Genomic DNA, 16,827 nt, shown 5'->3' with positions numbered 1-16,827 from the left:
ACAAACGGAGATGGCAATATCGGGCACAGGTAGATTAATGGAGGGAGGAAAGACGAGTAGTTCAGTTTTTGACAGATTCAGTTTTAGGTAGAGGGAGGACATAATGTTAGACACAGCAGAAAGACAATCACTGGTCTTTTGTAGTAATGCAGGGGTGATGTCCGGAGCAGAGGTGTATAATTGGGTGTCATCAGCATAGAGATGGTACTGAAAACCGAATCTACTGATTGTTTGTCCAATAGGAGCGGTGTATAAGGAGAAAAGAAGGGGGCCGAGGACTGATCCTTGAGGAACCCCGACAGTAAGAGGAAGTAGGGAGGAGGAGGAGCCGGCAAAAGACACAGAGAAGGAGCGGTCAGAGAGATAAGAGGAGAACCAGGAGAGAACCGTGTCCTTGAGGCCAATAGTGCGGAGCATAGTGAGGAGGAGCTGATGATCCACAGTGTCGAATGCTGCAGAGAGATCCAGGAGAATCAGCAGGGAGTAGTGACCATTAGATTTAGCTGTTAGTAGATCATTAGAGACTTTAGTGAGGGCAGTTTCAGTAGAATGTAAACAGCGGAAACCAGATTGTAAAGGGTCAAGAAGAGAGTTGTCTGAGAGATAGCGGATTAGACGGGAGTGGACCAGGCGTTCCAGGAGTTTAGAGATAAAGGGAAGATTGGAAACAGGTCTGTAGTTGGCCGTGCAGTTCTGGTCGAGGGATGGTTTTTTAAGTAATGGTTGTATGCTGGCGTGTTTAAAAGAAGAGGGAAAGATACCAGATGAGAGGGAAAGGTTGAAAATTTTAGTTAGGTGAGAGGTGACAGCTGGAGCAAGGGACTGAAGGAGATGTGAGGGAATAGGGTCGCTGGTGCAGGTGGTAGGGCGAGAAGATGCAAGGAGCCTGATCACTTCATCTTCCGTGACTGGTTCGAAGTCAGAAAATGAGCAAGATACAATGTGGCGGGGGGGAGCATGCATAACATTTCGGGATTGGGAGAAAATTTCCTGTCGGATATGGTCAATTTTTTCTTTGAAATAGTTAGCCAGATCGTCAGCGCTGAGGTCGGTGGTCGGGGCCTGTGCTGTTTGATTGAGGAGAGAATGAAACGTGTCAAAGAGTCGTTTAGGATTATTGGAAAGTGAGATGATGAGGTTGTTAAAGTAGGTTTGTTTGGAGAGGTGAAGGGCAGAGTTATATGTTTTCAGCATAAATTTATAGTGGAGGAAATCTTCAGGCAGATTTGATTTTCTCCACAGCCGTTCAGCGCACCTGGAGTACCTCTGGAGAAGACGTGTTTGAGGCGTGTGCCAGGGTTGTCGCCGTCTATGCCGAATTGTTCTTTGTGTAGGAGGTGCGGCTTCATCCAGGGCGCATAGCATTATTTTGTTATAATGCTTCAATGCAGATTCGGGACATGAGAGGGAGGAGATTGGGGCCAATGATGATTGCAACTTTTTTATAAATTTCTGGGTGTTAATGGCGCGTAAATTTCTATAAGTGTCTTGAGTAGAGTCACAGTTCTTGACAGAGAATGAAAGAAGATTATGGTCAGAGAGTGGAAGGGGAGAGTTAGTAAAGTCATGTACTGAGCAAAGCCGGGAGAAGATCAGGTCCAATGTGTTCCCGTCCTCATGTGTAGGAGAATTAGCAAGCTGTGAAAGGCCGAAGGAGGAGGTTAATGATAAAAGATGCGTGGCAGATGGGGAAAGAGGATCGCCAATTGGGATGTTAAAGTCTCCCATGATTATCGTGGGGATGTCGCAGGATAGAAAATTTGTAAGCCAGGCAGCAAAGTGATCCAGGAATTGACGGAGGGGACCTGGGGGGCGATAGACAACCGCCACTCGCAGGGAGAAGGGCCGGTAGAGTCTGACTGATAACCTGAAAAGTACATTTTGTTGAAAGAAGCAGACCAACACCTCCACCTGATCTGTTGTCAGGTCGCGGGGTATGAGAGAAATGTAGGCCACCATAGGAGAGAGCTGCAGCGGCGGTGGTGTCCGACTGCTGGATCCAGGTTTCAGTGAGAGCCAGAAGGTTGAGGGAATTAGAGAGGAAAAAGTCATGGATGTAAGAGAGTTTATTACAAGCTGAGCGTGCATTCCAAAGGGCACAGTTGAATGAGACAGAAGATATGCAGGGAATATTAATGGGATTAGCAGGGTTTCTGAATGTAACAGGGAAAGAGTTAGTGTTATTATTACTGGAGGGTCCTGGGTTGGGAGAAATATCACCTGCGACTAATAGAAGGAAGATACAGAGAGTGAGCAGATGATTGAGTGATTTGTGAGAGCGTTTCCTTTGTTGTATGGTGGGAATGAATGGATCTGCGTGGTATAACATTGTGAAGAGAGCATGACAACTGTACATAGGAGAAGAGAGGAGTTAGGGATTAATATGGATGAAGTGTGCCGCATTTGTGGGAGAACGGTGAATGTGGGTGATTGTAGCAACCAGAGTATAAATGGCACAGATACAAATGGTGAATACTGTTTGCCAAAAAGATGACCTGGAAGCAAGTTTGTTTAATTGTCTTGCATGTCTTACCTGTCTCCTGCCCTGTCCAACTGCCATTTTCTAACTGCCAGGGCACTTTGCTAAATTATGGCACTTCGATAAAGTATGCATAAATGCTATATGCATAAATGCCCCCACATAAATGCCTCCCCTTAACTAAGTCTCAATATATAGGGACGTATCTGCTTAGATCTGCACAGATTTAACTCATTAACAATCAATCACTAGCTTAAAAGACAACAGGAGACTATAAAGTGCAGGGAAAAAAAAAAAGACTAGTAAACTCGGCATGGATCATAAACTCTTAAAGTAAGTGTGATGACCTTTAAGTATCATGGAATAAAAAAGCTAGAGGAGTGAAAAAATATATACCAGAAATTGATAGGCTGCAGAGCATTGCATGGAGATATAATGCAGTTTTCAGGACAGATCACACAAGCAGTGAAAAATATATACCAGAAATTGATAGGCTGCAGAGCATTGCATGGAGATATAATGCAGTTTTCAGGACAGATCACACAAGCAGTGAAAAATATATACCAGAAATTGATAGGCTGCAGAGCATTGCATGGAGATATAATGCAGTTTTCAGGACAGATCACACAAGCAGTGAAAAATATATACCAGAAATTGATAGGCTGCAGAGCATTGCATGGAGATATAATGCAGTTTTCAGGACAGATCACACAAGCAGTGAAAAATATATACCAGAAATTGATAGGCTGCAGAGCATTGCATGGAGATATAATGCAGTTTTCAGGACAGATCACACAAGCAGTGAAAAATATATACCAGAAATTGATAGGCTGCAGAGCATTGCATGGAGATATAATGCAGTTTTCAGGACAGATCACACAAGCAGTGAAAAATATATACCAGAAATTGATAGGCTGCAGAGCATTGCATGGAGATATAATGCAGTTTTCAGGACAGATCACACAAGCAGTGAAAAATATATACCTGTAAGAAGAGAAGAAAGATGAATATTAGCAATGCCATTTTCTAACTGCCAGGGCACTTTGCTAAATTATGGCACTTCGATAAAGTATGCATAAATGCTATATGCATAAATGCCCCCGCATAAATCCTCATCCTCCACCACCATATCACCAGGTTGACTGTAGTCCGTGATACAACACCCACATAATTTTTTTAAAGGGTGTTTATGATGCCCGTAAAAACTTTTTTGGATACAGTATGTTCATGTATACCCCCCAGGTGTAAATGTTTGTCAGCCTATACACTTGTGTATGGGCATTACAAGTATAAGAGGCCCGCTCCTTTCTAATGGGAACATTTTTTTATGAGGCCCTCCTCCACATCTCTTCCAAGGGGCATTGAAGTGCCTCCAAATTTTGGCAGCCCTTGCATTCACTGCATAGGCCAATACTATGGGAGACTCTCTCCTTTCTAATGGGAATTTGTTGTTACTGTGGCTCTGCTCTATGTGTCTTTAAATTCTTAGTGGGGTTTTTTCTAAAATTGGTCAGCCGTTGGACTCACTGCATTTCCTATAACTGTATAGCAGACTTTTTCCTTTCTAATGGGGATTTGTCATTACTGTGGCCCACCTCTATGTGTCTTTAAATTCTTAGTGGGGTTTTTCCTAAAATTGGTCAGCCGTTGGACTCACTGCATACCCTATAACTGTATAGCAGACCCTCTCCTTTCTAATGGGAACATGTCGTACTTGTTACTGTGGCCCTGCTCTATGTGTCTTTAAATTCTTAGTGGGGATTTTCCTAAAATTGTTTAGCCGTTGGACTCACTGCATACCCTATAAATGTATAGCAGACCCTCTCCTTTCTAATGGGAACATGTCGTACTTATTACTGTGGCCCTGCTCTATGTGTCTTTAAATTCTTAGTGGGGTTTTTCCTAAAATTGGTCAGCAGTTGGACTCACTTCATACCCTATAACTGTATAGCAGACTCTCTCCTTTCTATTAAAAAAAAATTGCCATGGGGCTTCGCCCTATTTTTGTGTCCAGCCAGGTACAGCAGGCAGGAACGGGCTGCCCCCAACCACCAGCTGCCTATTTGTACCTGGCCGGACACAACAATATAGGGAAGCCCTTTTTTAAAAATTATTTCATGAACTTCATGAAATAATTTAAAAAAAAAATACGTGGTGCTTCGCCCTATTTTTGTGTCCAGCCAGGTACCACTAGGCAGCTGGGGGCTGGAATCCACAGCGCAGGGAGGCCCAAACTTTCGGCCCCCCGCTGTAAATTGCAGTCCGCAGCCACCCCAGAAAATGTCGCGTTCATAGAAGCGCCATCTTCTGGCGCTGCACCCAACTCATCCAGGGCCCTGGTGCGGTGGCTCACTGCGTAATAAAGGAGTTAGGGCCAGCTTGGCATTATCAGCTGGCCCTAAGCCCGAAATTCATGGGGTCACACCAATATTAGACATGACCGCCATGAATTTCTAGTAAAGTATTTAAAAAAACACAACACCCAGAATAAAGTCCTTTAATTGAAATAAACACAATTATTTAATGTTCTAAATTAAACCATACTTACCGTCACGCCCATTCCAGCAGAAGCCAATGTCTTCTGCAATAAAAGTAAAATAATAAACCAACATCATCCTTACCTTTCCATGGTTCCCAGTACGGCTCCAGCTCTGCTACATTCACATGACAGGCTGGATCGCAGCCGAAAGCTGCCATCCAGCTTTCCATGCCGCAGACACTGAGAAGCGCAGGCATGCTTGCGCTCCTCAGTGTCTGGCTGTGACGGCATCCAGATCAGCCGAGGTCATGTCCAATGAACTCAGCTCACCTCATGCACGTCACTGACAGCGTGGGAAAATTCTCCTGCGCTTGCCGTGAGCGTGAGATAATTCTCCTGCGCTCACTGCAAATCTAGGGTGATACTCTAGGGATGGAATGTGGGTAAGTGGTTTGTTAATGTTCAGCTGTTGGAGTTCTGACGGACACTACTCTGATGATAATACGTTTTTTTTTATTCACAACGCATTTCAACGCCACTTCAATGTTTTAAACATTTGTTTCTTAATTTCATAAAGAAGTCAGTGTGGCGTTGATTCGTCAATAATGATCAAAATAAGGTTTTATTTATTCACAACACATTTCAATTTACTCCAGTAGCGCAGCCCACAAAACGTGTTTCTTCACCTGGATCCAGCTTGTGCCATGAAGACACATACACCTTCACTCTAGGTTAGGCCAGTTTCACGCGTCCATATATTTCCGGTACCAGAGATATCCATGCCCCGTGTGTCCGTGTGGCAAACGTGTGCCGCATCAGGATTACATGGACCAGTGTCTGGAAATCAGCACTACAGTTAGCGCTTTTCCCAAGCGCCGGGTGCTGAGCATTGCCCTCATCATGGTTCCCTGCCAGTGTGGTGATCAGCACCAGCAGGGACAAAGATGAGGGTAGTAGTCTGCTCCCGCAGTGTCCCTGTGTAAAATAAGATTAAAATAATAAAATCCATACACTCATCTAAGTGTTCACCACTGTAATTCATGCGACCGATCAGCAGAGGAGCCGGGGAGAATAGCTCCTGCAGCGAGTGAGCTTCGGAGCTGCGCTCAGTGAGTGACAGGACACCGCTTATGAGCTCAGCTTCGGGGCCACTGGCTGCAGCGGCTTATTCTTCCCGGCTCCTGTGCTAATCGGTCGCATGGATTACAGCGGGGGGCTCCTAGGTGAGTATATAGATTTTATTATTTTAATCTTATTTTTACACAGGGACACTGTGGGAGCTGACTACTACTACCCTCATCATTGTCCCTGCTGATGCTAATCCCAGCGACAGCAGGAACCATGATGAGGGCTGTGTTCAGCACCCGGCGCTTGGGAACAGCACTAACTGTAGCGCTGATTCCCAGGCGCCAGTACATGTCACACTGATGACACACGGATGTCACCCATGTGTGTTCAGCATGAGACAATTTTTAAGACCGTGAACCTGCAAAAAACGGACATGTCAGCGTGTGGAGCACAGGGACACACAGTCCGTGGAAACACACTGACATGTGCGCAGACCCATAGATTTGAATGGGTCTTCATGTGTCAGTGTCTCCAGTACATGTGGAAACTGGATGTGTGAAAGAGCCCTTAGGGTGAGATGTAGAAAGGGCCAAATGTTGTTGCCTTGTTTGAGTTTGAGTGCAAACATGTAAACTAGAACAATAACACTGCTAGCCTATGGTTTCCAGAGGTGACGCGACTAGGTGAGGAGTAAGGGAGCACATGCTTTGGAGCATTATTACTCCCTTTTACATGTTTGTACTATGCCAGTTGACATTGCCTTAATGCACCTGCACTTTGTATTTCTAATCCCAGCTTGTTTATACTGTGATATCATGTCACTTTTATGATACGATAAGTTAATTTACTGTTGTACATTGTATGATATTTTATTAGGTCTTTTATTTTTTGGACAACCAGAATTATTTTTACACTTGTGCATTTTATCACCGATTCTCTTTTGTGAAGAGTTTAATTTCTAATTCAGTCATTTCATCTGTAAGAATTGTATGAATGTGGTGAATATCCTTCTCATTTGTACAGGGCTTTTTTCGACGGACTCTGCGGATGAGGCTCCAGTATGAACATTGCAACCGCAACTGCAAAGTACAAAAGAAAAATCGAAATAAATGCCAATATTGTCGCTTCAATAAGTGTCTGAAGCTGGGAATGTCCCACAATGGTAGGCAACAAGAGTATTTTTAGCTTTTTACCTTATGGTCAAGTCAATAAAGAAAAAAATGCCATTGTGATATGTGAAGAAAATAAAGGTGACTATTTGGCAGGATTGGATCACAATCTTATTTGTATTTTGACTTAACTTTTCCCAGATGACATTTGTCAATAGAAAAAAAAAGTTAGGGAATGATGGCTTTTATTCTACCAATTCCTTTATTTCCATGTGGTCAAAAGATAAATCATTTGTATGCCACCAACCATCAAATCTTAAAGGGATTCTCCTGGCTTGAGGTTCAATTTTACAGTCATTCTCTAACTGCAGGCTTGTGAACCCTCACAAGCGTGCACAGGGAGCGCTGTCACGGTGACTGCTAGTATGCAATATGAATACTTCCAGCCACATACAAACTAAACGTATCTGGCCTCAATTTTCTTTTATTGAGTGAGATTGTGCGTGTCTACATCACCACATCTATTCAAATCGCATACCTGTGTCCAGTACCGGCACCCGGAGCAAATGCTGTGAGGACTCAAAAGTCTACTGTCACATAGAGTGACTGCAAACTTGAACCACCAAGCCTGAACAACCCCTTTATCAGTTGAATATCAGTTGTTTCATGGGAAAACCTCTTTAAAGGGAATCTGTCAATAGGATCAACCCTCCTAAGCTATCTATATGGGCATACAGGTCATGGGAAGATTTATAAAATGATACCTTAATATTTGTCATCCTATGTCTTATTCCAGAGAAATACATGTTTTTCTTATACAGTACAGACCAAAAGTTTGGAGACACCTTCTCATTTAAAGATTTTTCTGTATTTTCAGGACTATGAAAATTGTACATTCTCACTGAAGGCATCAAAACTATGAATTAACACATGTGGAATTATATACTTAACAAAAAGTGTGAAACAACTGAAAATATGTCTTATATTCTAGGTTCTTCAAAGTAGCCACCTTTTGCTTTGATGACTGCTTTGCACACTCTTGGCATTCTCTTGATGAGCTTCAAGAGGTAGTCACTGGAAATGGTTTTCACTTCACTGGTGTGCCCTGTCAGGTTTAATAAGTGGGATTTCTTGCCTTATAAATGGGGTTGGGACCATCAGTTGTGTTGTGCAGAAGTCAGGTGGATACACAGCTGATAGTCTTACTGAATAGACTGTTAGAATTTGTATTATGGCAAGAAAAAAGCAGCTAAGTAAAGAAAAACGAGTGGCCATCATTACTTTAAGAAATGAAGGTCAGTCAGTCCGAAAAATTGCGCAAACTTTGAATGTGTCCCCAAGTGCAGTTGCAAAAACCATCAAGTGCTACAAAGAAACTGGCTCACATGAGGACCGCCCCAGGAAAGGAAGACCAAGAGTCACCTCTGCTTCTGAGGATAAGTTTATCTGAGTCACCAGCCTCATAAATCACAGGTTAACAACAGCTCAGATTAGAGACCACGTCAATGCCACACAGAGTTCTAGCAGCAGACTCATCTCTTCAACAACTGTTAAGAGGAGACTTTGTGCAGCAGGACTTCATGGTAAAATAACTGCTAGGAAACCACTGCTAAGGACAGGCAGCAAGCAGAAGAGATTTGTTTGGGCTAAAGAACACAAGGAATGGACATTAGACCAGTGGAAATCTGTGCTTTGATCTGATGAGTCCAAATTTGAGATCTTTGGTTCCAACCACCGTGTCTTTGTGCGACGCAGAAAAGGTGAACGGATGGACTCTACATGCCTGGTTCCCACCGTGAAGCTTGGAGGAGGAGGTGTGATGGTGTGAGGGTGCTTTGCTGGTGACACTGTTGGGGATTTATTCAAAATTGAAGGCATACTGAACCAGCATGGCTACCACAGCATCTTGCAGCGGCATGCTATTCCATCCGGTTTGCGTTTAGTTGGACTATCATTTATTTTTCAACAGGACAATGACCCCAAACACACCTCCAGGCTGTGTAAGGGCTATTTGACCAAGATGGAGAGTGATGGGGTGCTACGCCAGATGACCTGACCTCCACAGTCACCAGACCTGAACCCAGTCGAGATGGTTTGGGGTGAGCTGGACCCCAGAGTGAAGGCAAAAGGGCCAACAAGTGCTAAAATTCTCTGGGAACTCCTTCAAGATTGTTGGAAGACCATTTCCGGTGACTACCTCTTGAAGCTCATCAAGAGAATGCCAAGAGTGTGCAAAGCAGTCATCAAAGCAAAAGGTGGCTACTTTGAAAAACCTAGAATCTAAGACATATTTTCAGTTGTTTCACACTTTTTTTAAGTATATAATTCCACATGTGTTGATTCATAGTTTTGATGCCTTCAGTGTGAATGTACAATTTTCATAGTCATGAAAATACAGAAAAATCTTTAAATGAGAAGGTGTGTCCAAACTTTTGGTCTGTACTGTATGTAAATGAGTTGTTCAAGATTATGGGCAGGACACTGATCTGTATGAGAACTGCCTCCAAAGCTTATTTTAAATAAAAATGGGCGATACCAGTGTGATGTGTAATGGCTGTTCTCTGCTTATAGTCTCACACAGTTCTGCAATCTGCAGGTGTTCACTCATTGCTTCAGCTTCCATCTCACAGGCAGCCAGTGTTGCAATATTGTTGCAATACAGCAGAGCTGTGAGAGCTGCAGCTGCTAAGGGTATGTGTCCACGATCAGGCTATAGCAGAGCTTTCAACGCAACGTATTTTTGCTGCTTCCAAAGTGCTGTGTCCGATCACGCAAGTAAATCCGCATGTGTTCATTGAACACATGTGGATTTACCGCATCCAGTACATTCTATTGGGGAAATTTATGTTGTGGAGACTAGGAATCTCTCTACCTTCTAGTTTCATTTCTTCCTTATCTCTAAGTCTCTAGACAAAGACATTCCTAAGACCCTCTTATCTAAACACAGACTCCATTCTGCGAAAAAGAAAATACATGTACAAAAATCAAAATGGAGTCAGGTTAGATAAAATAACTCCTACTCTCACAATTCCATTCTCATGTGGCAGTTGTTGGCTGTTCCAGCCGAAGTGCCCATCTAGAGGCTCCCCCAGATACGTTCTCCTCCCCTAATAGAAGAAGCCGGTCTTCCTACACTGCTTCGCCGTATACTCCGGATCGGTCTGTCTGTCACACCATCGGATGGACACACATACACACAAGCCACAACAAGCAAGGAAACTATATGGGTGCCCCATTCGTGTGCTGGTCAGAGTTAGCACCCAATAGTTTGTCATAGTAGATAGAAATTTTCCAGTCCACATTTTTATTCGCTGTAGCGATGGGGAATAGTGATTCAAGTGCTGCTGCTACTTGATCTCTGGCTTTTAACTCATCTGGTACTTCCCTTGGGACTCCAATAGTGTTGATGTACAGGGTGAGGGTCGAAAGAAGTAGGAATGCTGGTGTCACGCTTGTCTGTATTCAAAGTCACAATCTGGAGTGGTATCAGGAATTTAACAATAGCTAGCACATATGCCCTCCCATTTCACTGGCAGTACTGGATAAAAGTCACCATTTCCACACCCACCACAAGTCAGCCCTAGCTACCGTCTGATTCAGGAGGGTATGGCCTCGTACCAAGTTAGTGGTGGTGTTAGGACTGTTACTCGCCCCCTGGGCCGTGGGGCACTCGGATCCGGGCAATAGGGAAACAATGGGAGTAGTAGTGGCAACCCGGTTCCATGGCTCAGGGTGGTCAGGCCAGTGGTAGTCTGTTATGCACTATTGATAATGTCCGACTACGCCACCCGTGGATTGCGGTTATTAGGAACCGCCACTGCATGCAGACCGCTGGGGCTGATGATGTGTGCAGCTGGGGCGGTGTGACTCCCCACGGGAAGAGTGCGGCCCCAGGGCAGTATAATGGATGGTGGGAGTGATGGTGGTGAGAGTCCCAGTACCGGTAGTGCTGGAGGCGCGAAGGAGCACACAGACAACAGGTTGCAGTCCAGGGTCTTTACTAAAACAGGTAAACTGACCCATAAACAGTCCCGGCTAGGAGGGGACCTGGATGTCTGAGAGCAATTGGGAAATTGGCCCTGGTCAGGGTGAGGGTGTAGGCCTACCGTGCTTTCTGCGCTCCTTCTGGCTATCTCCTCCTTATAGGGTAACAGCCCACGTTTCCGAGCTCTCCGTGTACTCTCGCCTGTATGGCCTGCAACGTGGGTTCCTTTCTGCTCCCGGCCTGGTACGGCTTTCCTGGTCCCTTCTGTTGTGGCAGGGCCTTCAGGCTTCTTAGGCCAAGGAATATACAGTCCCCTGCAGACTGGTTATCTGCTGGAGAATGTGGAATCCTCCCAGCCTCAGACACCAAAGTCTGGTAAATTAAGTCCTTTATCTGCCAAGACAGGCCCACTTCGCCTCTTGTCTCTGGCTTGTGGCTCTCCTCCTGCCACACTTCCTCTTAGGTGCAATACAACTTTCTGTCCCTGCTCTGCTCTGGGACACGTCTCAGTCCTGAGACAGGTCATCCGGTTCTCACTAACCCTGCCCCCAGTTCCAGCTTTTATAGGGGCAGCCAGCTCCCCTACTGGCCTGAGACAAGAGATATTGCATGCTAATGTTCCCCTGACTAGAGAACCTCCCCCTTGCTCTCAGACACAGCTTTATTACACTTGTGGCATCCAGGCCAGGGTGACACATTCCCCCCTAGTAGAATTTTAGTACTCCGGGACTAAACAGTAAACAAAGATAATATACATGACTATAAAACATTAACAGACAGACGGCGCACAGATTGAGTTCTTAAGGTCACAGTGTGGTCTGTGACCGGGTGTCCCTATCACCAATACAACGGGGAGCCTTAACCAGGTGGGGGTCTGTCCTACCCCAAGTCCTTTACAGTCTTAGTTCATTCCTGGGTTAGGCTCCTTAACCCACTGTCTGGTGGTGGACTGACTTGGCTTTCCCCACTAGCGTTAGGGGTGCAGCTACCAGCTGGGTGTACAGGTAGGGCAGGCAGCTGTCTGCGGGTCCTTTGTCTTACCGCAGGCATGGCAGGCTCACTGTCAGCAGAGGGTTGACTCTCCTGGGCTGCTGGTACAGGCTCTTCTGCCTTTGGAACCGCTTGCTCCTCTTCAACTTCCGGCTCTGGTGTTGGTTGTTGCTGTGCCGGTGGCAGGAAATGCAGGACGTGTACCACTATGGCATCATTTATGCGAGTCCAGGACTGAGGGAACTCTCCAAGAACGGTGCTGATCATTTCTTCCTTGTCCTCTGCGGGTTCAAGGTCACTCTGATCCTCTTCTGCACTACGGAGTTGCTCGGGGCATCTTTTGAGGTGGTCTCTGGAGACTGTACTAGTGGTTTCTCCTCCGTCCTTGGTGATCACGCACACCTTCGGGTGTCGTGATCAGACTGCAGTACGGTGTAGGGTTCCCTTTCCCACTGGTCGTCCAACTTATGTAGCCTTCTCTTCCGCTTCAGGACCTGCTCACCAGGTTCCAGGGGACCAGCAGGGGCGTGTTGGTTGAAGAGTTTTTCTTGCTTCTCTCTCACCTGGGCCAGGCTCTTCTCCACACTTTCCTGTACCTTCTTGTACTGCAGTTGCCTTTCCGTATCCCAGTCCGCATCTGGGGAAGTGTCCTCAGGCGTTAGGACTCCCATCTCCAGGTCTACGGGCAGCTTACCCGGTCTGGCTCGCATCAGGTAAGCCGGGGTGCAGTTGGTAGCATTCACCGGGATATGATTGTATAAGTCTATCAGGTCCGGCAGTTTTTCTGGCCACAGGCTGCGTTCCTCCAGGGGCAACGTCTTCAGGAGATCAATGACTATATTGTTCATCTTCTCACACATCCCGTTGGTTTGTGGGTGGTAAGGCATTGTACGAATTTTCTTACAGCCATAGAGGTTGCAGAACTCCTGGAAGATTTCAGCCTCGAACGCTGGACCCTGGTCTGTCAGGACCTGTTCCGGATACCCGTGTGGACGGCAGAAGTACTGCTGGAAGGCTCTGGCCGCTGTTTGGGCTGTCAAGTCCTTTACCGGGACCACCAATAGAAAACGGGAATAGTGGTCCACGATTGTCAGGGCATAGATGTATCCTGACCGGCTGGGAGCCAATTTGACATGGTCCAGAGCTACCAGCTCAAGAGGCTGCGTGGTAAACATGGGCCTCAAGGGTGTCTTCTGGCTGGCACGGTCCTTCCTCCTCAGGTGACAAGGGCCACAGTCTCTGCACCATTTTTCTACAGCTCCTCTCATGCCGACCCAAAAGAACCTTCCTCTTAGTAGGAGCTCCAGTTTCTTCCAACCGAAGTGTCCCGCTCTGTCATGGTAAGCCCCCAGGACCATAGCTGCATCCCGCCTTGGGACCACGACTTGCCAGATCAGCTCGTGCGTCCGGTGGTTGACAATCCTTCTGCACAACTTGCCTTCGTAGAGGAACAGCTTGCTCTTCTCTTTCCATAGCTGCTTGGCTTCCTCTGGGGCATCCGGATCTAAGCGGGCATCTTCCCGGGTCAGCAGATCTTTCACCAGGCGGACTGCAGGGTCACTATCTTGGATCTCGGCCCAGCTGTGGTGAGGTAAGGGATTTATCATAACGGTGGTTAAATCTTCCTCCTTCACACGGTGGGAGTACTGAGTGGCTCCATACCGGTGAAACGCGGGGAGTTCTACCTCCTCCAGCTCTTCTGGGTCTTTGTCACCTTCAGGTAAGTGAGGCATTCTTGATAGGGCGTCCGCGTTGGCATTGGTTTTGCCTGCCCGGTACTTGATCACAAAGTCGTAATTGGAGAGACGGGCCATCCACCGCTGCTCCAGGGCACCAAGTCTTGCATTGTCTAGGTGTGTTAACGGGTTGTTGTCCGTGTACACCATGAACTTTGCGGAGGCCAGGTAATGCTTGAAGCGTTCCGTCACGGCCCACACCACCGCCAAGAATTCTAGCTTGAAGGAGCTGTAATTCTCCGGGTTCCTCTCGGTGGGCCTCAGCTTCCGACTGGCGTACGCGATCACCCTTTCTCTGCCCTGTTGGTTTTGGGACAGTACGGCTCCCAGTTCCACATTACTGGCGTCTGTTTGGAGAATGAAAGGCTGGCCATAATCAGGGTAGGCCAGGATCTTATCCCCTGTGAGGGCCAACTTTAGCTGGCGGAAGGACTCCTCTTCCGGTTTATCCCACTTGAAGGGTGGCTTTTGACTTCTGGACTTAGACTGTCCGATCAGGAGGTCCTGCATAGGAGCTGCCATATTAGTGAACCCGGGGATGAACCTTCGGTAGTAGCCCACCCACCCGAGGAACTGTCTCACCTCTTTGATGTTCGAGGGGCTTGGCCAGCTCTTGATTGCCGTGACCTTGTCAGGGTCGGGGGCCACTCCTTCCGCGCTTACCACGTGCCCTAGGTACTGGACCTTTGGTTTCAACAGGTGACACTTCGATGGTTTCACCTTCAGGCCATAGCCTGCCAGGGCTTCGAACACCTCGGCCAGGTGCTTCAGATGGTCCTCGTAGGTCTTCGAATAGACGATCACGTCGTCCAGGTAAAAGAGGACCGTCTCGAAGTTTCGGTGCCCTAGACAGCATTCCATCAGCCGCTGGAAGGTCCCTGGTGCGTTGCAGAGCCCGAAAGGCATACATTTGAATTCGCTCAGTCCCATCGGGGTGGTGAAGGCGGTCTTCTCCTTGCCAGCCTCTGCCACAGGAACCTGCCAGTACCCGCTAGTAAGGTCGAAAGTAGAAAAGAAGTTAGCTGATTTTAGTGCGGCTAAAGACTCCTCTATTCTAGGCAGCGGATATGCGTCTTTGTGGGTGATACGGTTGATTTGTCTATAGTCCACGCACATTCTCATGGTGCCGTCCTTCTTTTTCACCAGAACCAAGGGGGCTGCCCAGGGGCTACAGCTATCTCTAATGACCCCAGCTTCTTTCATTTCTCTTAGCATGCCCTTTGCGTTCTGATAATGTGCAGGGGGTACAGGTCGGTGTCTTTCTTTTATCGGTGGGTGGCTCCCTGTGGGGATGTGGTGTTCTATCCCTTTTACTCTGCCGAAGTCTAGCGGGTGCTTACTAAAGACTCTCTCGTACTCCTGTACCACCCGGTAGACTCCTTATTTTTGGTGCAGGGGAGTGGAGTCAGCACCCACGTGGAGTTTCTGGCACCAGTCCTCCTTTTGTTTCTGGGAGCCATTACCCTCCGCCTGAGGAGATGGAGGCAAGGGTTCCACGGCCCTGATAGCTTTGTGTTCGACAACAAACAGTTTGGCGAGTGTAGCGTACCTGGGTAAGTGTACCTCCCTCTCCCCAATGTTGAGAATGCGGATGGGCTCCCTCCCATGACGGATATCAACCACCCCCCGGGCTGTCAAAATGGTGGGCCTGCTGTCTGAGTACACGGGTTCTACCATGGCTTGGTAGTCTCTACCTCTCAACCCGATTGCAGTCCGACACCAGATCATCATTTCACTTTTGGGAGGCATGGAAATGGGGAATGGGTCACTCAGTCTTACGCTACCGATCTCACCACCAGACAGTTCTACCTGCTGCCGTCTCATCAGGGCTTTTATCTCCTTGTTGAGGACTCTCTGTTGGCTGGAACTAGCATTCACCGCCACCTGTTGTAGAATTACAATTACCTCTGAAAGACAATTTTCAATCACGTTAGTACCCACAGTTATTTTAGGGTGACTTTCACGACGGTCAATGTCCACAATAATTACTCCCTGTGCCGGTAGTTCAACTTTACCAATTTTAATGGTCATCTCCTTGAACCCCATCTGCGGCACGGGTAAGCCATTACTGGCGATGATGCTCAAGTTACTGTCTGGATACCGTGTGATATCAGCATCAGTCCAATACTGCTTAAAAAGTACATAAGGGATAGTGGTTACTTGCGACCCAGTATCCAGCAAGGCGCTCATGGGGATACCGTCCAGCACCACGGGTAAAACTGGGCGCCCCCCAACGTACTTATCACGCCAATTATAAGGGCCTGGTGATCTTATGCCTAGGGGTTGGCCCTCTGCCCCAGGTTGGACCCGTTTAAATTACAGTACCTGGAAATGTGTCCGGGCTAGTTGCATCGACGGCAAATGGGCTGTCCATCCTCTGCGTAGCGGTCTGTGGGCCTCCCTCGGAACGACGGGATCCTCCTCTGTTGACACCACTGGACATCCTCCGGACTTGAAGCCAGCTCGATGGGTCTTGAAGGGTCCACTTGCAACGCCTGGATGGTCCTGGTCAACGCCGCGACGCTCCTGGTCAGCTCCTAGACTTGGTGGTGCAGGTCTTTCAACGGGGCTTGGTTCAGGGCCTGTGCATCAGCCCCCACGGGGTCCATAGAGGAGGGCGCCGCCTCCTGGTGGTAGGTGAGAGCAGGGCGCCGGGGGTTTATAGCGCCACCGGTTGCAGGTTCACGGAGCACCCTTATGGCCCTGTCATTAAATTGGGCAAAGGTCAGATCAGGGTTCTGAAAGAACATGAGGCGCAGTTGGGCCCTGTGGGCGCTGGACAGCAGACCTTCTATGAATTGTTCTGTTAGTAGTTTATCCGTTTCCTGCACACTGCCAGGGTCAGTTTGTTGGATGGCCCTTAGGGCTTCCTGCAAATTTAGGGCATAGTCTCTGATGCTGTCCTGTGCCCGCTGCTTACATCCATAGAACCTCATTTTAATTTCAGTGGCGGTACGTGTGTCAAAGGTACCCCGCAGCCG

General features: G+C 47.3%; 1 protein-coding gene across 3 annotated transcripts in view; it reads left to right on the top strand.

Moving 5' to 3' along the window:
* Positions 1-16,827, top strand: part of PPARD (peroxisome proliferator activated receptor delta) — a 404,486-nt gene that overhangs the window by 256,742 nt on the left and 130,917 nt on the right. For all 3 annotated transcript variants that reach the window (XM_073670643.1, XM_073670644.1, XM_073670642.1), the window contains one exon: positions 7,050-7,188. In XM_073670643.1, the coding sequence (XP_073526744.1) occupies positions 7,050-7,188 (139 nt within the window). The remainder of the gene's footprint in view (positions 1-7,049; positions 7,189-16,827) is intronic.

This window comes from Phyllobates terribilis, unplaced genomic scaffold (assembly GCF_046119375.1).
Source record: "Phyllobates terribilis strain yellow unplaced genomic scaffold, ASM4611937v1 Scaffold_2__4_contigs__length_985480577, whole genome shotgun sequence".
Taxonomy (NCBI): Eukaryota; Metazoa; Chordata; class Amphibia; order Anura; family Dendrobatidae; genus Phyllobates; species Phyllobates terribilis.
Note: the sequence above shows the minus strand (reverse complement) of the source record. Positions and strands in the feature narration are given on the sequence as shown.